We start from the raw sequence: 20,025 nt of genomic DNA, 5'->3' as shown, positions 1-20,025 counted from the left end.
GGACTGCCTCTACCAGCAGTTTCGGCAAGAAAGAAAAAGCCGTTCAAACGCACAATACCGGCCCAACAGCAAGCTGAGCCGGCCATCTCACAGTCCTTTTTCTATTTATTATTGTTACTCTTCTTCATGAGTGCCTACGCACTGTAGCGGATTAGAAACACGAGCAGTAACTTGATTGAAAAGACATTCGACTCACTCTTTGACTCTGTCGCCCTCTGCGTCATGCGCACCCATCGCGCCTTCGCTGACTTCGCGGTGGCACGCACGCGTCTGTCGCGCCATCGTCAGCACCGGTTCAAAAAAGCCCAGCCGCTCCGCCATGGCAAGACCGTACCACCGCTGCGGGCACGGCCCGGGAAACAGCTCATGACCAAAGCGCGCAATCGTGATACGCGGACCCGGCGTCGCTGCCGCTGTCGTAGCCGCTGTCGTGGCTCGTGGACGCGCTAGTGAACACCTCGCAGCCCGAGATGCACGTTCCGGCGCGTGATTCGCCTCCTCTGTCGGCGGCCGCTGCTGCCATTTTCGCCCGGTCCGCATTTCTACCTGCGCGAGCGAGACGCGAAAATGGAAGGCCACCACGCGGCCCGGCCGCACCCGCGTTAAACTCGGCAACCCTGCAAAGTGTGTTGTGAGCACCGCGTGGACGTGGCGATGACCGAGAAAGAGCGCCGTTGCCCAGGCAAGACTGAAGCCCTGCGCTGTGGTGGTGCTGCGGCCCAGCTCGTCCATTAACACCATGCTCTCCTCCGTCGCCGCGTGCGTCAGCTCATTCAATTCCATCAGTTCGCGCTTGAAGGACGAGTGCAAAACGCTGGGCAGCTCCTCGCACAACATGTGTGCCAGAAGGCGGTCTGCGAGAAAAATCCTTGCCTGCCGCGCCGGAACGAAGCAGCCGGCTTGCGCGAGAGTAATGTGCTGGCCCAGAATGCGGAGCAGCGTCGTCTTACCGCAGGCGTTAGGGCCGGTGATGATGCACACCTCTCCGTGCGTTCCCCAGGACAGACTCAGACCGCCCCCCACGCACATCGGCGTTGCTACTGGTGCGTCTTGCAGGTGAGTCGCAACGCCACCGGGATAACGCGGCAATGACTGCTGGTTTGATCGGCCCAGAGAGGCACCGGTGACACCCGCGGAAGGGTGAAAAGCATCTTTGATGAAGAAAGCCAGACCTTGGCTGGACTTCCTCTTCGTGTCTGCGACATCGTCGCTCATCATAGCGGACGCAAGGCGTGCTGAACAGGATGCAGTGCTTTTCGGACTAGCACTGGGAGATGTAGTCGCAGTCGCATTGAGGGAGGTTGAACCATCAGGGTTCTCGCTGACCACGAACGGGTCCTCGTCCCTGTCCCTTCGCTTCACCTCCGCCTCTTCGTCCGACAGCGACGTCTCACACACATGCGCGTCCGACGCTGCCGTGGTCAATCCCGTCTTCAGCTCCACCATCACCGGTCGCGTGCAGTGGTGTGTGAGCGAGTAAAGAGCAAAGCTGAGCAGCGTGTCCAGCAGCGCCACGGACTCCACTGTGGCCTGCAACGCGCTAAGAAATCTCTGGCGGAGTGCCTGCACGAGCGGCTGCACGCAACGCATCTGCTGGACTAAAATGGCCGCTACACACTCCTGCATGCGGGCCCCGTAGTACTCCAGCTCCTCGGTGCCGCACCGCACACGGCGACCGTGGCGACGACCACGACGACCGTCGCTTTGCGAATTGCACGGCGCAAGAGCATTCCAGCTGCCCTCGCCGCAGCTCTCCGTTGGGTATAGCGAGGGCTCTGCGCTCCACGACGGCGCCAGCGGAGGGGGGCGTGTTGGCGAATAGGCTGGTGTGACTGCAGCTCTCCGCGCGGCAAGGCGGTTGTCGCGCCGCCCCGTCAGCATTCTCAGCGAGACCCCCGTCATCGCGGAGGATGAAGACGCTTGCCTAGCTGACGACTGTCGTGCTCGGCGAGAGATGGTGTCGCCAAATTCTTCCGTGGCCTCGTCGTCATCCTCATCATTCTCTGAAAATACTCCTCCGTGTGCTTCCAGCCGCTGCTGCTGCTGCTGCTGTTGTCGTAGAGCGGCCAGCAGCAGGGCAAAGTGCGACCCGCCGGCGTAGCGCCACGTAAACGGCACCGCCTGCGCCTTCGACTCCTCCGTCGACAGATACGAGAAACAGTACAACTTCACCGGATCCGGCTCGAGGCGCAGCGAGTAGAGCTGATAGCGCCGCCGCAGCTCCTCTGCGTAGGCCGTGATGCCGGTAATGCGCTGACTTAGTCGAGTGCGCAGTGCGTCGAGCTCGCCGCCGGGTGGGGCTTGGACAAGAAAACACATGCGCAGCACGCGCAGGAGCGTTGTCGTGGCCGCTCGCGGTGTCGGTGGCGGTCTGCGCTGTGCAACGCCGTTGACCAAGCTCGCACTCGTTCCGTGACGCCTTCCCTGTTCAAAGAAGAAGGGCATTTCAGCTCCTGCGTTCTGCAGATCTGTCGCCCTACCGCGCTCGTTGTGCTCCACAACGGAAGGAAGGACGGAGCGCTCCAGGTAGCGGCCCATCAACGCGGCCAATTCCGTAAAGCGGCACTGATGGAGCGTCGTGGCGACGCTGTGCAGCACGGAGGGGTACACCGGCGTGCTCGCCACTGTCACGGGTTCTTTTACCCTTGACAAGGATTCATCCGTTTCCCGCGACTGCTGTTGCTGCGGTTGCTGCTGCTCTTTAGTGTCTGATGGCGTGGACGGGGACGATGGAAAATGAATGGTCGGAGTTGCGTCGGTAGGAGGTGGCCCAAGATGGGCACGGAGTTGCGTGTGCAGACGCTCCAAGTACGGCAGCGCGCTCCACAGCAGCAGCAACGACTCTAAGTAGGACTGCTTCTGCGCGTCGGTCCGCTCTCGTCGCGGCTGCAACGTCAGCGTCGCCGTCAACCGCTCCAGGTCGAGCGCGGCGGTGCGCCGCAGCAGTGCCCGCAGCACGTGCAGCCGACGCGGGTCGCGCAGCAGCCACTCCACCGTGTCGTGGCGGCCCTGCACGGCGATGCGGTCGCGTAGCGGCTGCAGGAGGGCGCGGCGTAGGTAGCGCTGACCCATGATGGTGCAGGCACGCGGAACGACATCGACGAGCGCCGCCGCCCGCAACGTGGTGGAAGTCCCCTCCACAGCCCCAGACCTTAAAGAGGGGGTTGCCGCCGCGGCACGGGCGCTCCGCGGTCGCCGCCGCGATGTGGACGGTGCGTCCATCCTCTGTCCACTTTGGCTGACATCTTGGGCGTCGTCGTTCGTAAGCACATGTGATGAAGAGGCGCTACTCGACAGCACACCGACAGTGCCGCTGCCGTCCGCAATGATCTGCAGCGCGCGCGCCGTGGTGCGTGTGACCTCCATGAAGTGCTCCAGCGCCTCAGCGCGCACCCGCACCGACCCCGGCAGCAGCTGCATATCGTTCACGTGTTCCATGTAGAGCACCAGCGCATTCGCCGCCGCCACACACAGGTAGCGATCGGTATCCTCGATGCACAGGGCCGCCTCCTCGCTGGATTTGAGCTGCGAGAGTCGCTGCACGCCGGCCTCGGTGTGGTAGAAGCAGCGCTGCACGCTTGTGAAGGTCATGTGCGCGCCGTGCTGCCGCAGCAGCGTCTGCACCAACTCGGTGTCCACCACCGTCGACGGCACGAGCACCTCCACCGGGTTGCGCGAGTGCAGGAGGGAGGTCGTTTTGAAGAAGACGGCCGTGTCGGCGAACTGCAGGAGTGAAATGGTGAGGGAGGGCAGCTCGCACAGGGCCACACCGACCTCCTTCGCGTTGTTGAAGATGATGGCAGCAACACAGCACGGCTCTGTCTGAACGATCCCACCGCCACCTGAGGCAGCGGCAGCCGCAGCGGTCATCGATGCACTCGTTGCAGCGGCGCTGGATAACGGGGAATGTGGAGGAGAAGGGTCCGCACCAGCTGGATGCGGCGTGCTGTCAAGTGGGCCTCTCCGTTCTAGCCGGGCGTGCGCGGAGCGTGAGACTCCGGTCGCACTCCCACGTGCCGACGCAGGCGATGGGCCGGAGGAGTTCAAATGAAACGCACCGGCCGCGGCGGCAGCGGAGCGGTGACGCACGGAGTTGAGCTGGCGAGCACCGTCAGAAATAGAGAGGCACTGCAGCGTCTCTGGGGAAAGATCAAGGCGCTCGTGTGGAGTCGGTGTGGCACCGTTGTTGCACCCGTCCAAAGGGACTGCGTAATACGAATACGCGTTGCTCACAGGAGCAGGAGCGGTACGAGAAGCCTTTGAGTAAGAGGAGTCTCCTTCATGCAAATTTGCATTGACGTCTTCTCCTGCGTAGGCAGCGTTGCGGTGGTGGTTGGTAGCATCGTGATAATAGAAGTTGTCTGTCGAAACTGGAGGCTGATAGCACGCTCCACCGTCCAGTTGTCGCCTCTGTGTTGAAGGGTACACGCTCCCCGGGTACGCGGCAGGCACTACGTTGCGAGAGTGCCCCGCTCCCGCCGTGCCCCATGGTGCAGGCGGTGCGTTGTGCATCGAAAGGTCTCCGCTGCGGGTGTCGTGCAGGTTTGAATTATCCGCGTACGTTGCCGCCGCGTGTCCTTCGATTGATTCCTGCTGCCCACTGTAAGGCGGAGCGTTACAAGCCGGTACGCCGTAGAACCACGGACCACCTCCTTGCGGTTCCATTGTCCTCGCATGCGGAACGTCCGCCGTCGGGGACAGCCACCCACCACGGTTCGAGAAGACGGGGTCGTTCGACGCAGGTGGGAAGCGAGGGGGCGCGGCTTCATTCCAAAGAGGCACGGGTGTCGCGACTGGGAGAGTGGGAGGGGGAGGGAACACACGCACCGGCTGCGACGTGACGGTGCGTGGCGTAACAAAGGAAGAGAACGAAGGACAAAGAAACCGCTCCTGCCCGCGCGTCGGCTCTGCGTCGCGCCTCTGTCCACACCCGGAAGCTCCACCGAACTCGGTTGCGCTGCTCGGCCGCCCGTAGAGGAAAGCTCCTGCGTTGGAGTGACGACCTATCGTGCAACTGTTGTTCTCCTCTATTCGTTGTCGTGGATCTGCCTGTTCGTCTGCCAGCTGCTGTGTGGAATGCCGCGGGGGAGGGGGGCCATGCGTAGCTCGGTCGGTGCTGTTTGGGTGGTGTCCGTACAAATCCTCCCAGGCGGTAGGAGACGTGAACATGACGCACGAACACCTCTGTGCACTTCGTCTTCTCTGTGGGATGATGTTGCAGTGGCTGCTTCGTTGTGGGTGTTGTCAGCTATCTTCTGAAGTGGTCGCCTCCGTGGCTACCCAACGTACGCAGCTGTCTTGGCGTTGTGGTCGCTAGTTACTCCGAAGACGGTTGCAAGCGGAAAACACACGCAAACATAAACAAAACGCATACGTGTGAGCTTGAGAGGAACGCGTGTTCCGCCAGCGATGCGCTCTTGCGCTTTTAAAATAGAGATGCCAACTGTGTGTGTGTGTGTGTGTGTGCTGGGTTTCCTTCACGAGCGCTGGCAGACAAGAGCGGAAAGGTAGAGGGACATGTCGCGGAACACACGACGCGAGCCGAACCGGCTGTCGAAAAACGACCTTGGCTTTTGTATGTGTGTGTGTGTCTGAGTACAACGCACCGCGTGGAAGGAGACGAGAAGAAGGGCAGGGGGAAAAAGGAATAGCGAAGAAATCCGAAGAGCCTCACGTGGCAGCGAGTGACCGGCCAGGGAAGGTGCGGCTAAATGGTAACGCAAAGAGGACAAAGCGATCAGCATCTCGTCCCACACACATGCACAACCATACACGCGCGCGACTTCTGCTGTGAGTGCTTCGCCATCGACTCCCCACGCTTCATCATATAGTTGTATTATCACAATCATTTCCTTTTCTTTTCTTTTGCCTGATATGAAGGGCAACAGTATTGGATAACACTGACAGAGAGTACACATGAGGACACCATCTATTTTTAGAAGGGAAAAACAGGGTAAGAAAGTGAACGACATGAAATAACGCGCGATGGTGCGCTGCTGAGAGGAGAGGCCCACGGTGACCAGAGGAGTACGTTTCTTTTCCTCCCCCTGTCCCGTGTCGCACTGTCGCCTCTTCCTTCCGTTAAGACGGCATCACAGACCGCCATTCACTTTTTCTTCTTTGACCCCTGCGCGGCGGGGCCACTCGCCGCCTCCCCTGCGCTCTTCGTCTTCGATACCCAGGCATTCCGCGCCGCGGTCAGCGGCACGAGCTGCGCAAAGCCAGCCATGGTCGTGCACAGCATGTACAAGGCCGTCGTACCAGGCGTTGCGTTGCAGGAGATACATATACGAGTGCACATGCCCAGCTCAAAGAAGTGGATCAACCAGCCAACGATGCAGACGACTTGGATACCGAACAAACTCTGGAACCATCGCAGACCAAGCTGGAACAAGAAGCCCATCACGCGTTCCTCAAAGAACAGCAGCGCGGTGAAGATGGCGGACCGCGACGACGCCTTTCCAGCGGCGACGTACTCCGGCAACAGACGCGTTGTACCTGACTCGTCGGTCGTTGTACCAAACGCGAGGTAATTGAGCAACAAAAACATTGCGGCAACGGGGTAGAAGATGTTCCACGGACGCCTGTACTCAAGACGGTGGCGTGGTGCCACCGCCCTGTTCGTCTCCCCCTCCCCCTCCTCCGACGCAACAGCAACGTTTCTCTTGCTGCTTTTGGCGGGCATAGCGAATGGTGTTGAGGTTTAAGGAGATGTTCTTTGGAAAGTGCAAGGCTCGATCAAGTCGAAACGATGTTGAAGCTGCTGCTGTTCCTTTCTTCCTTCTCGTCCGTTGACGCGCAGCCATCGGTTTGCGAGGAAGAGAATGCCCCGTGAAGAAGAAAGGAACGAAGTTTTTGTTGCGTGGGAGAGAAAGTCAGAAGAAACAAAAGGGGAGGCCACATTTGTGTTCTCTTCTCCATTGTGTACCTTTTTTTTCATTTCGAGAAGGACCTGTCGGGATTTCATGAATTCCAAGTTCACCAGCACCGTCCAACTCCGTTTTTGGCGCGCCGTTGGGACCGTCTCTGCTGTTTTTCGCTTTCCAAAGCGTTGGCGACTGCCACACACGTACGGTGTGGCTTCTTTTATTGTTGTTGCTGTGATATATTATTAATATTTCGAGCCATCGGCCGTCGTCCGTGACGCACACACACACGCACATGCGCGTTCGTGGCGTAAGCATACCTGTCAAAACTCTCTCCTTCGTTCTTCTAACTTGATCACATCATCATGAATTTCCCGCGACGGCTACAGGGGCTTCTGACGACTCCTCCGGCGTCAGCAACGCACGCAGCCGCCGCAGCGTGTTGGGCACACCCCCGTGTGCATCTACGATAATCAGCAGCACGGCAGTTCCGACAAAGCCACCGACACGCAGCACGGTAGCGTCAAGGTCGCGCTTCCGCTCCTCGCGGCTGTTCGCGGTGTTGTAAACCAGCCGCAGCTGATCACCGACGTGGTAGACGAGCTGGACGGTGCTGCGGGTTTTGTTCCACACCCCGGCCGCGGTGCTGGTGCACCACTGCGTGACGCTGTTCATGTGTGTGAGCGGGTGGGTGTGCGTGTGTGTGTGTGTAAGCTGGTTGGGAGGGGGGAGGGCCTATGCAGCGAGAGAAGATATGCGCAGCTGCTGACGCTGATCTCTGTTGTTTTCTTTTGTGGTTCCCGATAACTTTAAAAATGTATGTGTGTCGATTTATGGCCGTGCCGCGTTCCGCGAATCTACTTGCTGGGCTACTCGGGCTGCCTTCGCCGTCCGCCAGCGAGTGCGGTTCGACTACTAGCTTTTTTTGAGTATTTCCTCGCCCTCCCTCTTCTGATGGCTCCCTCAGCTTTCGAATACCGTGAGGAAAGGCGTACCTATCCGCTTGTTTCGAGGAATAAATGGAGGATGATGGGTGGGGAAAGGAGTAGAGGCGACTTCATTTCGGTTCGACACAGTGCGTGTGTCTGCACGGTCTAACAGAGATGTAACAATCTGCATCGGCGTGAGGCACACAACGAGCGACTATTTTTCTAGTTGTGTGTGTGTGTGTGTGTTCCATTGGACTCGGTGGAATCTGCACCGTCATTCTTTAAAAAAAGGGTGGGCGATGCCTAGAACAAATAAACGCAAAAGCACACGCCCACAGAAGTCGCTGCTCTAGTGGCTGTTGTTGATTCCTGCGAGACGCAACAGTCGTGTGTTCACATTGAATAATAACGATACGGACGGGAGAGAAGAAGCAGAAGAATAACACGGTTTTTGCGTGTGTGTGCGTGAAGCTTCCTCAAGTAATTACCCTCAGTCGCCTGCGAGGACGGTAGAGAACCATCAAGATCCAGCTCGCAAGGAGCAGCGCCGCGGAGAGGCCGGCGAGGATGCCGACGTTCGACCACCGGTGCGACGGCTCAAATCCCATGTACGCGGCGTACTCGGCGCCGGTGTAGCACCGCACACCCTGCCGCGCCGCCTGCGCTGCTGCGGAGTGTGCGCCATGACGGCCCTTGTCCAAAAGGTGCGCATCGCTCCTCCGTCGTGCCGCTGCGCCGGCGGGATGCGGAGGGGTGCGCCAGGTCGCCTCTTTGAAGTCCTCCGCGGCGCTGCTGCTGCTGCCGTCGGGGGCGGTCTTGTTGCATCCGAACGTCCTCCCCGCAAAGTGCGTCAGCATCGATGACTCGTAGGCCAGCCGCACCACCGACAGGAAAGACACGCCCTGCACTGCTGGCGGCAGCGTCGTCAAGTTCAGCACAAGACCCCCCAGCACGATGTTGAAGGTGTAAAACGCAAACACCAGCACGCGGCTAACACGGTCCGACGGCCACCACGCGCAGAGGAACCAAATCAAGAAGTAACAGCAGTACGACAGCACCGCCATGATGACGCCAAGCTCGAAGACGCCGCGGTACTCCCGCCAGGGCTCGCCGAAGTTCGACAAGACGAAGACGACGAGGGCCACAAACGACGCTAGACCAAAGCGCCACAGCGCCGCCGTCACGGCGCGGAAGACGAGAAACGTCCACGCGGCGTAGTAGCCGCTGCGGGCGTAGCGACAGAAGGCCGCGTACTCGCGTCGCTGGGCGTCGAGGGACAGCACCGCCTGCAGCACTACGCAGCACACCAAGAAGAAGAGGATGCCGGCGCAGTTCTGGATGCCGCGGTCACCGACCTGAACGCCGTACAGCGCAGCCAGGGCGGCCGCGGCGGCCAGCATAAAAGCCAGCGCAACAAGGTCGCCGAGAAGCCTGTGGCGAAGTTCAATAAAGCCAAAGCGAAAGAGTTGAAGGAGCTGAATCGCACCGGAGGGGGCTTGGTGTGAGGCGTCGGGCAGGGACAGCAGTCCCGCCGCGCACACCTCCATGTACGCCGTCACCTGCGCGCGGGCGTGGCCAAACAGCACGGCGTAGAGCTGACTGAGAGAGGCGGTACCGTTTCCATCTGCACGCACGGCGATGAAGGAGGAGGAGGTCGAATGGCGGCCGCCGCTCGTTGGGCTGCTCCCCTGCGGCTCTGGCGCATCGGGGTTGTCCGTGAAGGAAGCAGCAAAGAACGGAAACTCTGTGCCGGCCACCACCCCGCCGGGGGGTGCCGTCGCCGCCAGTCGATAAAGCCCGTGCACCAACTCCTCGTTGAGACGCGTTTTGTGAATGGAGGCGGCCACGGCGTCGTACGAGTCCGCCGGAGCGTCCTCCGTCAGCTGCGAAGCACCAACTTGTCTGGCCGAGCGCACCTTCCGATTGTCGCCGCTTCTCTCGTCGTTGTCGCCGTTGTCGTTGTCCTCCCTCGCCCCTGCAGCCGCCACGATGTCATCGACATTGTCGGACATGCGGGGCCGCAAGACCGCCTTGGGAAGCCTCACGGAAAGCATATCTTGCACCGTCCCCGAAAAGACGCACCGACTGCGCTCTAACAGCACCACGTCATGCACGTACTGCAGCAGCGCCCAGCGTGGCTGCACCATCGACAAGATCACCACCCGCTGCGTCGACTCCATCAGCGGCGCGCCAAGCTCATGCTCCGCGGCACTGTTGACGTCTGCTGTGGCGGTATGGTTGGGCTGCGCGCCGGCCGTGGACAAAGGCACAAATGAGCTGGGCGGTGACGACGATGATGCAACGCCATTGCTGTCGCGCCGGTGCACGCGGCTGTGGCGCGGTGTGTATACGGAGGCGCGTGCAGAGGACGTCGACGGCTCGGTGATGCTCGCGGCGGCATTGACGTCGACGCCTCCCAAAGAGGAGGATGCTGAAGCAGAAGCCGCCATGGCCTGCCGGATGGCGTGGCGCGCCTCTGCGTCTGCTGCCGACGGTGCGGCGAGCTTCGACAGAATGGTCAGAAACTGCTGGGCCTCGTGCGTCGCCAGGCCGTCCATCGGCTCATCCAGTAGCAGCACCGAGGGGTTGAGCAGCAGCTCCTTGCCCAGCGCGACACGGCGGCGGACGTATAAGGAGCAGTCCCGAACGCGTGCCGGCGCGTGGGGCTCGAGCAGCAGCTGCTGCATCACCTCCTCTACAGAGTACGCCTGGGCAGAGTTTGCCACACGCAACGCGCTCGCGTACTCCAAGTTTTCGCGCACGGTGAGCTCTACTAATACGTCGCCGGTGGCCCCGCCTCCCCCTCCACCGTAGTCGTCGTCGTCTGCCACCGCGTTCTTCCCTTCTACAAAGCTCATCTGCGCCTGGTAGGCCGACGCGGAGACTGGTACGCCGTTCATCACGATGTTGCCCGCCGCGCAGTCTACCCGGCCGGCCACGGCGGTGAGCAACGCCAGTGCGCTGTGCGTGCCGCAGCAGTTTACCAGCGCCGTCACCCGGCCACCGCGGAAGAGGCAGAACGCCTCGTCGATGACGTCGCGGTGGCTCCGCTGCACGCTGACGCCGTCGCAGCAAATGGCGAGCCCGTCGCGGGCGTCATCGCCGAGAAGACCAAATGCCGCGTCGACACGACTCGCCGCGTGCGGACGACGACTGCGTCGTGTGCGCGAGCGACTAGAGGCGGCGGGGCTGCCGTCGTTGTCGCCGATGAGTGGGTTCTGATCTGCGTTATTAGCATTAGATTGGTTTGCATCGTTGTTCAAGTTGGTGTCAGCGGATGCGAGCGGAGTATGGTGGTGGTGGCGGTGACGGTGGTGACGCGGTGTTGTGGTCGTCGGTGAGAGGGAAGGCTGCGAGAGGGACTCTTCCTCTCTGTCCGCTGACGCCTTCGTGAGGGGAATGGAGCTGCTCATGTATTTCTGCTGCGGCTGCTGCTCTGGTGTTCTTGTGTGGTTTGCGTCGCTCTTCTCTTTTCGTTAAGCGGTGGCGCTTTGTTTTAAGCTTCAGGGTATACCGGTGACAGGGGGTGGGGGGAGGAACAACGATTGAGATGAGACGGGGGAGGGGGGGGGCTATTGCGAAGAGCCTCAAAATGAGACCTGCGAGCCAAAGCAGCCAAGTCAGTCGTCCACAGAAGAACAAGAGCGAAGGATAAGCAGCGGAGGAAGGAAGGAAAAAATAAGTGCTGAAAGCACGATTCGAAGAAAAAAAAAAGGTGGAGAAGGAGAGAGAAAGAGATCAGCAAGCGGACTTGACAAACTTGGTGTTGGCGAATGCATTTGTTTGTGTATCTGTGTGACGATGGAGGCGCATGTAATCACGTGTAGCTGCGCCGCCTTGTTGAAGTCGGGGAAGGAAACTAGGAAGGATTTAGGAGAAGAGAAACAAGCAGATGAAGCACAGGCGCCGCGAAGGAAGTTGTGAGGAGGGAGAAGCCAGCATGCCGAGGATGTGAGAACGCAGCATGAGAGCTGGTGCAAATATATATATATCCTGACACGCAGCACCAACGTGAATAGGAGTTTCATAATAATAATAAAAAGCAGCAGCGATGCCCGCGTGCAGCTAAGCATCATCTTCACTTCGTGCTTTACACGTGTGCTCTCAAATGTGTGTGTGTGTGTGTGTGTGTGTGGGTAGTGTCCATGAAGATTTACTAGTAAAACTCTTTTTAATAGTATACCGGTTCAACTTGCAATAATAAAAATTAAGCGGCTAAGACGCTGCGTCGTCTCCAAAAATCCGCGTTCCAACGGCACTTTACCTCACAGACCGAACAATGCCGCGCGCGGCGTGCTACGCCGATGGTCCACGTCACTTGCTGCACACGCCTCTTCGGGACTGGAAACGAAACTTAAAAACTTGTGCAGTACCCATACACACACACGCAACAGCAGACAATTAAGTCACTTCCCCAAGCCCAAACACAAAAGTGAAGAGAAGAAAACAAGAGAGAATCCAGTGGAAAGGTAAAAGCATTCAAACCTCCCCGATCACCGCTACAGCAGCAGCTCCTTCTGCAACAGCTTCTGGTAGCTCGTGAAGACCTTGTCCAGAGCAACGCTCGGCTTCGCGGTGGTGAACATCGTCGCCAGCGCACCGTGCAGGGCGTCGTGCAGCGAACCCTGCTCCTTGTACTGCCTGAAGTTCTCCGTCGACGTGGCGGTCTCGAGCGCTTCACACAGCGAGCGCACGACCTTGGGGGTCAGATCCTCTGCGCTGTAGGCACCGCAGAGGCAGTTGCCAGGGATACGCCCGAGCGCCACGGCGGCCTGCGTGCGCACTTTAAAGATCTGATCCCGCACGACGGCGGTGCAGAGGGCGTCAACGGCCTCCACGGCGTACTTCGGCTCCGCCTCAAAGACTTCCTCGCGAGCCAAACCCATGCCTAGTGCGCACGCTGCATTCCAGCGATGTTTCGCCTCTCGCGGGGCAGCGTACCAGCTCGCACCACCGCCACCGCCACCGCCGTCTGCACTCGGGCGATGTTGCTGTCTGCTGCTATTCGGGTTCGCACCCCGCGTTGCTGCACGCAGGCACTGCAGCAGCACTCGCAGGAAGCCCTCCGCGACGCCTTCGTCAAAGCCCACGACCTCGCTGATGAGCTCTTCAAAATTGAGCACCTGCAGCAGGTGGTTCATCATGCGGATCCCGTGGCCTTGCACACCGCCCTCGCTGTCAATCACAGCCGCGTGCATGGCGGTCGCGCAGAGCGTCGCAATGTAGTCGGCGGAGTCCCGCACGGCAGGGCAGGTGCCCTCGGGCAGCCGTCCTGTGATGTTTGACAGCGCAAACGCGGCCTTGGTGCGCACCAGCGCGTTCGGGTCCACCGTGACGGAGTGCACCGCGTTGTCGATCGCCTCACACGCAAAGGCATCCATCGACGGGTACTGCCACAGCCACATGCCGAGTGTCGTGAGCGCCTCCCCGCGCACGCGTGGCTGCGGGTCGGCGATGCAGGTCTGCACGTAGCGCACGAGCTCCTCGCCGAGGGTGCGGTCGGTGATGGTGGACAGGTAGTCGTCGCCGATCTGCGCCGTGCAGCGCAGCGTCATGGTTCGCACGTCCTCGCCGCACCGTCGCAGCCGCATTGCTGGGCGGAGCAGCTCCGCGTGAATGCGTCGCTTCTGCGCGAGGGTGGCGCGGTCTCGCTGACCCTCTGGGCTGAGTGCCGGGTCGCACGCGTTGTCGTCGAAGGACTTCCAGATGTAGCCCATGAAGTGCAGCCACGTCCGCAGACACTCCGCGAGCGTCTCAGGAGAAGTCGTTGGAGGAGGGCGGAGACGTGACAGAAGGGACGAAGAAGACGCGTTGATAGTTGCGGTGGTGGTGGAGGTCACCGCATGTTCAGCCGGCGTGATGTTGGCATCGTCTTGGCCGTTCCCACTGCTGCTCTTGTTGTTTGGGTCTTGATGAATAGCGCACTCAGAAGCGACGCGGGCGGGATTGGCGGAGAGAGGCAGGCCTGCGCACTGCTGCTGCTGCTGTTGATCACCACGCGGTGTCCCGTTACCGTGCTCCTCGCCCGTTACCTTTTCTTCAGCAGTCTTCGCCTCCAACGCGGCCTTCTCCGCAGCTGCTTCGCCTGCCTCCCAGTTCGTGAGCGCCGTCACAACGCGGACCGAGGCGGACATGAGCAAGTCAAACTCGCTGTGCACCATGCGGGGATACAGGCGAGACAGGGGCACCATGCAGCGCCACACCTCCACACGTGTGTCGGCGTGCTGCAGAAGGGCGGAGAGGAACGACTCACTGGAGGCTGCCGTCGCCGTCGCCGTCGTCTCAACGGTCCCATCCGCACTAATCGCAGCCGCGTGCCCAGCTGCCGCCTGCAACCCGCCCTTCCTCTTCACTCTTTCGTCATTGCTACTAGGATGGCTGCTGCTGCTGCTGCTGCTGCTGATGCTATCGTAGAGAAGCTGTGTCGCCGCGCCACGCATCGATTCGTTGCGAAACACGCTCGACGCCAGCGTCGTCGTCGGCACGAACTCGGCGCACCCCTCCTGCGCCAAGTAGGTCCGAATCACCGGCAGCTGTAACGCCTGAAGGATGACAGCGCGGGAGCGAGGGCAGCGATTGTACGGTGTCGCCCCGACCACCGTCGCGAACGTGCCCAGCAGCGGCGTAGCAGCACTCCCTCCGCCTTCGTTCTCCAGGCCCCAACAAAGACTCTCGTGCAGCGACAGCAGCATCGTGCCACACTGCGTCGCCAAGGAAACGAACGCTTGCCGGTTCGGGTGCGGCTCCTCAGCGTACAGCAGGGTGGGCTGCAGCTTGTGCAGGAGCGCCGTTAAGGCGGCTGCAGCACCGCATCGCATGGCCATGTTCCCACTGATGCCGCTGTTGCTATCTTTTGTCTGCGGCTGCCGTGTGTGCGGGGTGTCGCCGCGCAGCAGCGGCTGCAGAATCGGATGTCGCGCCGCCACCCCACTCTCACCGCGGATGTCGACCTGCGGGAAAAGCACCGGCAAGAACACCGTGGCGTTGAAGGGGGCACCGGTAAACCGCACCAGCACCGACGCCAGCATCCACAGCGCCACCGTCTGCAGCTCCTTGCCCACGTCCGCCGACTCCGTCGCCTTACGCCCCTTCCCACCGCTGTCCCTGTGCTTCGCGTTCGCACCACCGGACGGGGCCGGCGTCGTCGTGCTTGCCGGGGGTGGTGGGGACGACGGCGCTCGGTCCTGCAGCAACACCACGGCGTCCACCGCCGGTCGCAGCAGGTGCTCCGCCAGCTGATCATCAGACATCGTCACCGTCGGTACGCCAATAGCAGCCGAGGAGGCGGCAGTAGATGACATGCGACTTCCTAGCCAGTCGTTCGCACCCATTGGATCGGCGCTGCTGATGCCGCTGCTGCGGCAGACGGAACCACCACGACCACCACGACCACCGCCACCGCCGCGGACGCCGAAGGGAGTGCTGCTGCCCCCCATCGAGGTTGGTTGATCACCGACACTCCGATTGGCAGCAGCGGCAGTGCCAGGGAGGGCCGGTGTGGCCCGTCCGCTCGTGCCGTGCGAGCGCCCGCCGTACGCCAAGCTCACCTCATCAGCGGTGGCAAGGCAGTACCACAGAATGACATCCATCAGCTGAAGCAGGCGCTCCGACGATGGTCGGGTCGGTTGCTGCTGCTGTACAGGTCCACTGCCCGCCGCTCCCTTCATGTTTGCTGCAGCTGAGAGGGGAGACGGAGTCAACGGCGGCGGTGCCTGTGGGGGCCGGCCCCACGCATCACGACGCTCCGCCGCACTGCATGCCCGCCACTGCGCCAACAGTCCGCTCAGCTGCGTTGCGCACTCAAGCAACAACGCGAGAGAAGGAACGGTGGGTTGGTGAGATGCAGAGGTGATGGTGGTGGTTGTGGTGGTGCTTGGCGGACTGTCCCGTGACACCTGAGGGCCACCGCCACCACTGCCTTCATTGCCGGCTTCGGCTTCGATTTTGGTCGAGGCGGCGGAGGTGGGTGCCGTCGCTGCTGCTGCGTACGACCGGAGAGGAGAAGGGGGAGGAGGGAGGAGAGCAGCGGATGCCGAGTCCGATCCGCTGTTGCCGGTCGTAGAAGCCGTAAGAGGAGCAGAGGCGGCTTCTTTTTCTTCCATGTGCACCGTAAGCGCCACAGCGGCGATGCGACTGGCGGCGGAAGGACGGAGCAACTCCTCTAAGAACGGCAGTGAGTGCACCGGGTAGTGCGTGAGAAGTACACGGCTGGCCACACCGGATCCGCTGCTCATGCCAGCGTCGGTGGTGACAGCCTCCGTAGCCTTCATCGAGCCTTGTGCGGCCGGCCTACGGTTACCGCCCTTCTTGGGACTGTCCGCGCTGCTGCGCTGCCGCGACGAAGCCTTTGAAGAGCTCATAATTATTTTTTAACGACGACTTGCGGGACGACGAGAACCAGCAAACAGAAAAAATAGCCAAATGAGAGTACCTCCGTTTGGCGTACGTATTTGGTCAGACGAACAACTACAGCTTTGCCGCGCGTACGCGGATGAAGCGACAAGATAGAAGGAAGGCAGGCAGGGGAAATGCAAAGAGACGAGAACGATTGGCGAAGAGGTGGAAGGGAGGGCAAGATAACTGCTTCACTCGTCCAACAACAGGGCCGGCGGTGCAACGCCGTTCTTTGTCCACCCTTCACTCTCCTCTCAGGAGGAAAGAGGGGGAGTACCTCGCAGTATAAAAAGAAAACACGAGAACGCACGCAAGCAGGATGTGAAGGAGGGGGCCGATTCGAAAACCCAAAAAAAGGGAAAGGATGTCGTCCTGTTGTGATGCCCGCTGCTATTTCTTTGTGGGGGGGGGGGAACTGTTTATTGGAGCTAGAGATCACCAATGCAGCAACATCGACACACCAACACACACCCATGACATACATGCATATATACGTGTGTGTGTGTGTGTAAGACTTAAAAGCGGAAAGAAAAATGACACCACTGGGAGTCAAGAAGAGACAATGAAAGACAGTAGTGCTCAGTCAACACAATCGATAAAACTATATCAACGTACACGTAGGCACCGTTCGCGGCAAGCTTGCGTTTTTTTATTGTTTTTCTCTTTCTCTTTCTGGCTGCGCTGTCCTCCTCAGTCAAGCCTCGCGGCGCCAAGGCCGCCCTTCTTGCGCAGCTTCATGGGACCTGGTGGGATTGGATTTGCTGCCGCAACCCTTGGGCTACTGTTGCCGCCAAGAGGCGTCGACGACCCACTCGCGTTCGACGTGTTAGACGTCATCGGTAGAGGCGAAGCGGTGAAGGTGGAAGAGCTGTTTATACGCGGCGCCAATGGGGAAGGCTTTGCTGCCGTGGCGGAACTTATGGTAGGGGTGTGGCTCGTGCTGTTCGCAGAGGAGAGCGACGCGCCGCCGGGAAACGATGCTGTTGTCGCCCGAGCAGGCGCACTCCCAGCGCCGGCAGCGGCACCGAACGTCGACCGCAGCGGCTTCACTTTCATGGCGGCAGTCGTGCTGGTGGGCTTCGCGAAGTCCGCGTCATCGTCGCCGTCGTCTCCCCAACCATCATCGTCCTTTGCGTCACCGCCGTTGACTAGCTCATCCTCATCGCTGCCCCAGCCTGAGCCACCACCACCGGCGGCGGAAGCGGCAGCGGCCACCACCACCGGCGTCGGCAGAACCGTCGTGGCGTGCGCAGAGGGCGCTACAGGGTGAATCGCAAGTGAAGAGGAGGCAGAGGAGGAGGAAGCTTCAACGTGGCGCGTGGGGGCGGTCGACGGCGGGGTCGGTGAAGCTGTCGCGGCCGGTGAAGTGTGGAAGAGTCCCCAGACCCACGAGCTGGCGCCGCCGCTGCCGCTGGTCGACACCTCTGCCGCTGCTGCCGGTGCGGGTGCGGGCGAGCTCAGCGTCGCGGACTGCTGCGCCGTGAGGACTCTGTGGTTCTCCTCCAGCTTTGTCATGGCCGACTTCACCAGCGCGAGAGCAGCACTACGGCTCTCCTCCGACGTTGAGTCCACCGTGAGCGGCGCCACCCACGGCAGCACCATCTCCGCCAGCTGCTTCGCCGACAGGCAGTCCATCGCACCACGTATCACACGCAGCGCCGCGACGCGGGACGGCTCAAACGCGTCGCGCAGCATCGGCCGGCAGGACTGCAGAATAACTGTCGCCCGCTGCGTCGGGGGCGTGATGTAGCCGGCAATGAGGTGCAGCGCGATGGTGGCATTTGCACGCAACGCCCCGTCCGGATCTCGCTGCAGCAGCCCCAACGCTTTCGGGACTTGATCGCCCAGCACCGCTTCGGACAAGTGCGGCGCGAGATGCACCAGCGCGCGGGCCGAGTACTCCCGCACGCTGGGCGCCGGGTACTGAAAGCCCTTCGCGTACAACGGCCAAATCGTGTTGTTCAACGCAGCGGAGGCCAGCTTGCCGCTGTACGTCTCCGAGCCGACCAAAAGTTTATAGCGCACGAGCACGTCGGTGCTCTGGTACATGTGCACCAGCGTCGGCGTCACGTAGTTGTCGAAGTCAGCGCCGGCGCTGGTGCGGGCCGCAATCTTCAGAAAGGGGTCCACGACGGGGCCGATCGAGACCCCGGCCACGCCGCTCGCACCGCCGGACTTCGCCGCGGCACGGATGAGCTCGCTGAGCCGCGGCAGCACGTAGCACAGACACGGCCGCAGTGGAAACGAATCCACCACGTCCGTCAGCGACTCCGCCAACCGCACCTGCTGCGCCGCGTCCAGCAGCAGCAACTCGGACAGCTCCTTCATGTACCGGACGAAAACGCTGCTCCGGACAAACTCGCAGTGCTCGAGGAACGCCTGGACGGACTTGCGCAGGCGTGGGTTGGCCGCGGTGATCCCGCTACACCCGCTGTGCAGTGACTGCGGCAGCCGCTGCCGACACGCGTTGCGCAGCTCCGCACTCGCGAGGGTGTGGACGAGGGAGTCTAGCTTGCCGTCCAGGGCCTCGTCTGCCGTGACGCCGACCGTCTCGTACAGAAGACCAGCCATGCCCCACGAGTCAATCGCGAAGGCATCTGCGCTCGCCCCGGTGCCGCCGCTGCCACTGCCGGACGAGAACTCCGGTGGGCAGCGATAGCCTTCTAGCAAGCCGGCCCGCCGTGCGCTATCGAAGAGGCAGCTAGCGTTGTTCGCATTCACGTCGTCCGGCGACGACACGAGCTCTAATCCAAACAGCCGCCACATGCCGGAGGAGGGCAAGACGAAGACAGATTGGCAGTTCACGTTGCCGTGCACCAGTCGGTTCTGATGCAAGGAGCTGAGGGCCCCGCCCACGGTGCTGATCCCGTAGGCAACGGAGGCGTCGTACTCCGCCGGCGTCGTGCCGCACAGCTGCGTGCGCAGCTCCCGGCTCTCCAGCACCTCCTTCAATGGTAGACACACCTCGGTGGCGATGTACACGGTATCGCGGTACTCGGTCGCGCCAAGACACTTGAGAAACCCTGGAATCATCAAACTCTTGGCGCGTCGCAGCGCGTTGCGGGCGAGCAGCTTCGCCAGCTCGTTGTTGCCTGCTGAGGACGGCGCGGAGAGGTAGCAGGTGAAGATAGACACCTTCCGTTGTGCGTCATCGTGTGGCGTGCCGGAGCGCACCGTCCAGCACATCAGCGGCGACGTGTACACAACATGCCCTGGGTCATTCGCCTCCGGAGTGAAGGGGAAGCCGGGGATGTCATCCGATAGCCCAATGGCTTTGAGAAAGAAGGCCATTCCTTTTGCTCTGTGTGTCGTTGAGTGTTCTTCATGCTTTTTCTTATTATTAATATCATCGATTGCCCAGAAGAAGATATAGAAGGAGAAACAACGTCAGACTTTCGCCTCCTTCGAACTACTCTAATTTGGGTATTTTCGTATATATTGTTGTATTAAGAAAGGCAACGCCGCGCTACGGAACAGATGTCGGTGTGCAAAGTGCCTGGGTGCGCGTACCTGGTAGGACGACAAAGTCCGCGTGCGCAGCGAAGGAAGAGAAGAGAAGAAGAGAAACAGTCGGTCACTGCTGTTGGCCTCACTCGCGGTGTGCCAACGTGTGTGAGTGTTACGGCGCTCCCTAGCAGCCGTAGACTATTTTTTTTTTGGTTTTTCCTTTCTTTGGTGTTTGCTGTCCCTTGATGCTACCAGAGAGACTTCTATGCGGGGGGGGAGGGAGAGTCCGGCACACCAACGTTTTGTGGAGGGAAAGATTGACAGGAAGAGGGGAAGAGGGAAAGTACAAGAATCATCATCATGAGTACGGTTTAAAACAAAAAAGAACA

General features: G+C 60.7%; 6 protein-coding genes across 7 annotated transcripts; all 6 read right to left on the bottom strand.

Annotated features, from left to right (window-relative positions):
- Positions 1 to 192: 192 nt before the first annotated feature.
- On the bottom strand, positions 193 to 5,593 carry ABB37_06399 (putative DNA mismatch repair protein MSH4; the record flags this gene model as incomplete). The annotated part of the gene is made up of 1 exon (XM_015804706.1): positions 193 to 5,593. Exon 1 carries the CDS (start codon positions 3,868 to 3,870, stop codon positions 193 to 195), a length of 3,678 nt encoding a protein of 1,225 aa, XP_015656684.1. The 5' UTR covers positions 3,871 to 5,593.
- A 513-nt stretch (positions 5,594 to 6,106) lies between these two features.
- On the bottom strand, positions 6,107 to 6,782 carry ABB37_06398 (hypothetical protein; the record flags this gene model as incomplete). The annotated part of the gene is made up of 1 exon (XM_015804705.1): positions 6,107 to 6,782. The coding sequence occupies exon 1, from the start codon at positions 6,683 to 6,685 to the stop codon at positions 6,107 to 6,109; it is 579 nt and encodes a 192-aa protein (XP_015656683.1). The 5' UTR covers positions 6,686 to 6,782.
- A 447-nt stretch (positions 6,783 to 7,229) lies between these two features.
- ABB37_06397 (hypothetical protein) lies at positions 7,230 to 7,870 on the bottom strand (the record flags this gene model as incomplete). 2 transcript variants are annotated; one of them, XM_015804703.1, is made up of 1 exon in its annotated part: positions 7,230 to 7,870. In XM_015804703.1, exon 1 carries the CDS (start codon positions 7,539 to 7,541, stop codon positions 7,230 to 7,232), a length of 312 nt encoding a protein of 103 aa, XP_015656681.1. In that variant the 5' UTR covers positions 7,542 to 7,870. The 2 variants fall into 2 exon arrangements, with proteins under 2 accessions (XP_015656681.1, XP_015656682.1); XM_015804704.1 differs by having other exon boundaries at positions 7,230 to 7,863.
- A 401-nt stretch (positions 7,871 to 8,271) lies between these two features.
- ABB37_06396 (hypothetical protein) lies at positions 8,272 to 11,656 on the bottom strand (the record flags this gene model as incomplete). The annotated part of the gene is made up of 1 exon (XM_015804702.1): positions 8,272 to 11,656. Exon 1 carries the CDS (start codon positions 11,206 to 11,208, stop codon positions 8,272 to 8,274), a length of 2,937 nt encoding a protein of 978 aa, XP_015656680.1. The 5' UTR covers positions 11,209 to 11,656.
- A 638-nt stretch (positions 11,657 to 12,294) lies between these two features.
- Positions 12,295 to 16,155, bottom strand: ABB37_06395 (hypothetical protein; the record flags this gene model as incomplete). The annotated part of the gene is made up of 1 exon (XM_015804701.1): positions 12,295 to 16,155. One exon carries the CDS (start codon positions 16,153 to 16,155, stop codon positions 12,295 to 12,297), a length of 3,861 nt encoding a protein of 1,286 aa, XP_015656679.1.
- A 724-nt stretch (positions 16,156 to 16,879) lies between these two features.
- Positions 16,880 to 19,901, bottom strand: ABB37_06394 (hypothetical protein; the record flags this gene model as incomplete). Its single annotated transcript, XM_015804700.1, has 1 exon — positions 16,880 to 19,901. Exon 1 carries the CDS (start codon positions 19,478 to 19,480, stop codon positions 16,880 to 16,882), a length of 2,601 nt encoding a protein of 866 aa, XP_015656678.1. The 5' UTR covers positions 19,481 to 19,901.
- Between the last annotated feature and the right edge of the window lie 124 nt (positions 19,902 to 20,025).

The sequence above is a fragment of the Leptomonas pyrrhocoris genome, assembly GCF_001293395.1.
Source record: "Leptomonas pyrrhocoris isolate H10 chromosome Unknown, whole genome shotgun sequence".
NCBI lineage: Eukaryota > Euglenozoa > Kinetoplastea > Trypanosomatida > Trypanosomatidae > Leptomonas > Leptomonas pyrrhocoris.
This window is presented reverse-complemented; position numbering and strand designations above follow the sequence as displayed.